Here is a 3,494-nt window from a genome sequence, read left to right on the forward strand (position 1 = left end):
CACGTTTCGAAAACTGGCACTGCGTGCTGATTGTATGTAATCCGTGCGAATTAGGCGCATGGAGCAGAGGTCACGAAACTCCATGGGGAGCACGGATGCAAAATGTTACTCCATCACTACTACTACTACCACTACTCCATCACTGCCAACATTGCAAATTTGGAAGTTTATCTGTACAGCATGACGCAGCAATAAGGAGAATGCACACCATGGACGACGGGGACAGCATTGTCCAAAGAAAGGGCGGTTTTCTAAGTAAAGAAGGCGCCAACAGAGAAGCGGTGTGGCTTGCTTGCTTCTGCTGTTAGGGACACGGGGGAGCTTGACCAGGATAAACAAGCTGGGACAGAGGCCAGTACAACACTTATGAACCTCCTCCTCACACGAAAGAAAAAAAAACTCCTCCTCCTGCCCCACAACCACAATAACAACCCTTTGCACGTGCCAGATGATGAAAGTTTAATCCTGCGTCAATGATTAAAAAATCCCAAATTTAAAGAAATTCATTAATAACTAAGATCAGCACATTGAGGACCTACTATTAGAGATCACCACGGGAAAAATAAAAGAGATTGTTTGCATTGCTGTCAAATCTGCAGGCAACGCTGGCCAGTGGCTTACGTTTAATTTGTACACCGGCTACTCTCTTCGCTGTAAACACTCTCGGCTCTTCTCTTCACGCCCTCAATCCAAAGAGGAAGAAAGGAGCCAAAGATGTAAGGAGATTGCAGCTTGCATTGCTCGGAATCCCCCAAAAAAGTTGAGTAAAATTACAAAAACTAGAGAGAAAAAAATAATCCTATAGCTAAAGAATCAATCGAGGATTCAATGATCCAAGAATCGATGCTAGCTCCTCCCTCGCCCGCTACACACAGTCGGCCAGCACGAGCGATGAGTTGTCGGCATCTGCTTTGGCCGCTTCTGCATGCTTTCTCTTGTCGCCGTCGACAACATCGCCGGCATTGCCGCCGGTGAGCTCGCGCGCGCGGTTCGTCTGCTCCTCCCAGTCGGTCGCCAGCACGGCGCGCAGCATGAGCGCGGCGCACACGAGCTGCGCGGCGAGCATGCCGCCCCACATCCCGCGGAAGTCGAGCCGCCCGGGCCGGAATGCCAGCAGCAGCGCCACGGGCATGCCCACGCCATAGAATGCCGAGACGTTGATCCTCGCCGCCTTCTCGGGACGCGCGCTGCCGCGCAGCACGCCGCACCCCGTGGTCTGCGGACAATTGCCCAGCTCGGCCAAGCCCAGCAGCGGCAGCGCGGCCGCCGTGAGCCGCAGGATGGCATCGTCGGCGGTGAACATCCGGGCCCACACGCCCCGCACGGACACCGCGAATGCGCATGCCACCAGGCCTAGCACCGCGCCCAGACCGAGCCCGACGCGCGCCACGAGGCGCGCACGCTCTGGCCGGCGGGCGCCGAGCTCGTGGCCGACGCGCGTGGACACCGCGCAGCTGAGGGAGTGCGGGAAGATGTATATGAGCGATGTGGTCTGGATCAGCACCCCCATGGCCGCCACGGCTGCCTTTGGGTCCGCGAGCACGCCGCAGAGGAGCACCATGATCTCGTACCACCACCACTCCAAGCAGACCGACATGCAGCTGTGCACGGACAACCTCACCAAGCTCCACCACTCCTTGGCGCTCTCGTCCTCGGCCGCCGCCGCGGACGCTTTAGTCTCGCCGTCGTCATGGCCGTACATTCCGAAGAAGCACACGTACGCCACGAGGAAGAGCAGGAAATTCAGGTTGGTGCACACGGCGCCGAGCGCGACGCCGCGGATGCCGAGACCGAGGACGTCCACGAGGACGAAGTTGATGGGCACGTGGAGGAGCACGGCGGCCGCAGCCGCGTAGGTGAGGGGGAGCGTGACGGACTGCGCGCGGAGGTAAATGCGGAGCGGGTGGAGGAATGACTGCACGGCGAGGTCGGGGAGGGAGCAGAGGATGTAGGCGTACGCCGTGGAGGCGATGTCGGGGTCCTGGCCCGTGGCGACGAGGACGCGGTGCATGGCGACCCAGAGCACGCTGATGGGGACGGAGGCGATGAGGAGCAGCACGACGGTGCGGCGGAGCGCCGCGCGGAGGAGGTCCGTCCGGCCGGCGCCAAAGGCCTGGCCGCAGACGGGGTCCATCCCGCCGGCGAGGCCGGAGAGCACGGAGTAGCCGGTGATGTTGGCGAAGCCGAGCGCGAGGGAGCCGCCGGCGAGCGGGAGCTGTCCAAGGCGGCCAAGAAAGACCATCGACACGAGGGAGCGCAGGTAGAGGAGGATGCCCGCGCCGACGATTGGCGCAGTGAGGCAGAGGATGGAGGCCACCTCAGCGAGAACGCCGTCGCCGGCGGGCACCGTGGTCGTCTTGCGGTCCCGCAGCCTGGGGTAGGCCCTATCCGGCACGAGCAAGGCCTGGTGGAGGCATTGCGCCGGCTCCGAGCAGTGGCAGGTGGCCATGGCTGCCCGGGCTGGTGTGCGGCGCCAAGTGTTTGTGCCGGGCCTCCGGTTAATCTGTTCGCAGCAGAGAGGCAGCCGGCTTGGTGGGGGGGGTGATGTGGGCTGCTGCGGGGGAGTTGACGCTATATATAACGGCTGGGCGCCCTGACGTGCATCGAATTTCCTGTGGGCCAAGGAGGGAAATTGGAAAATTCGAAGGGGGAAGTGATCCAGCTAGGAAAAGGGTTGCAGTTCACGATGAACACTGAGTCGCACTTGTCCTCGTATCAACTCAAACGTGCGGTGCTCAGTGAAAGGCTTGGAATGTCGCCGCACAAAAGGCGTGGAAAAAATCAGTGCGTTCAAAGCTGATTTGGACTGTATCACACAAACTCTCTGCTCACTGACTACTACAGTATCTAGCATTTGGTCCACGTGACAAGATCGTCTCTTGCGGGAGAGATCACTGATTCGCAAAGTTGCTGCTTTGGGAATCATCTACAACTTTATTACTACATTAAGTTCATATTATTGATTGCAATTTTTTGTAGATACAGCTTACTACCAAGCTGACTGCTTGGTAAATTCATATAATTGAGTGCTCCCTTTAATTTGTTTCTATTTACTCCGTATGTTAGCTTTGATTGATATCGAACTTTTATCAAATTTGTGGAAAACAATATGCATATTTACAATAACAAAACTATATGACGTGAAAACGTACGCAATGATGAATGCAATGATATTGTTATGGTGATCTATGTGTTAATATTTTAAAAAGAATTATTTTGATGAAAGTATTTAACGTGTGATGTTATACAAACCTAATATGCAAAGTAAATAAAAACAAATAAATTATATACGAAGAGATGGTGATCAAGTTGTTCGTTCTAAGGACAAGAAACCTCACAAGGATTCGAACAAAAGGTTCACCCTGGTCCAACACGTCAGAGGTGTTCATTATGTGAGTTGTGAGGGCATGATACCACACACTGATACCGTTGTGGGATTCTCCCGTGTCCAAAATACTAGAACATGTGCTTGTTAGGTCGCTTGTTAGGGCGAG

The 3,494-nt window shown here is 55.5% G+C and overlaps 1 protein-coding gene across 1 annotated transcript; it reads right to left on the reverse strand.

Annotated features, from left to right (window-relative positions):
• Positions 1-556: 556 nt before the first annotated feature.
• On the reverse strand, positions 557-2,526 carry LOC123396728 (protein DETOXIFICATION 49-like). Its single transcript, XM_045091580.1, has one exon. It carries the CDS (start codon positions 2,447-2,449, stop codon positions 866-868), a length of 1,584 nt encoding a protein of 527 aa, XP_044947515.1. The 5' UTR covers positions 2,450-2,526; the 3' UTR covers positions 557-865.
• Between the last annotated feature and the right edge of the window lie 968 nt (positions 2,527-3,494).

This window comes from Hordeum vulgare, chromosome 5H (assembly GCF_904849725.1).
Source record: "Hordeum vulgare subsp. vulgare chromosome 5H, MorexV3_pseudomolecules_assembly, whole genome shotgun sequence".
Taxonomy (NCBI): Eukaryota; Viridiplantae; Streptophyta; class Magnoliopsida; order Poales; family Poaceae; genus Hordeum; species Hordeum vulgare.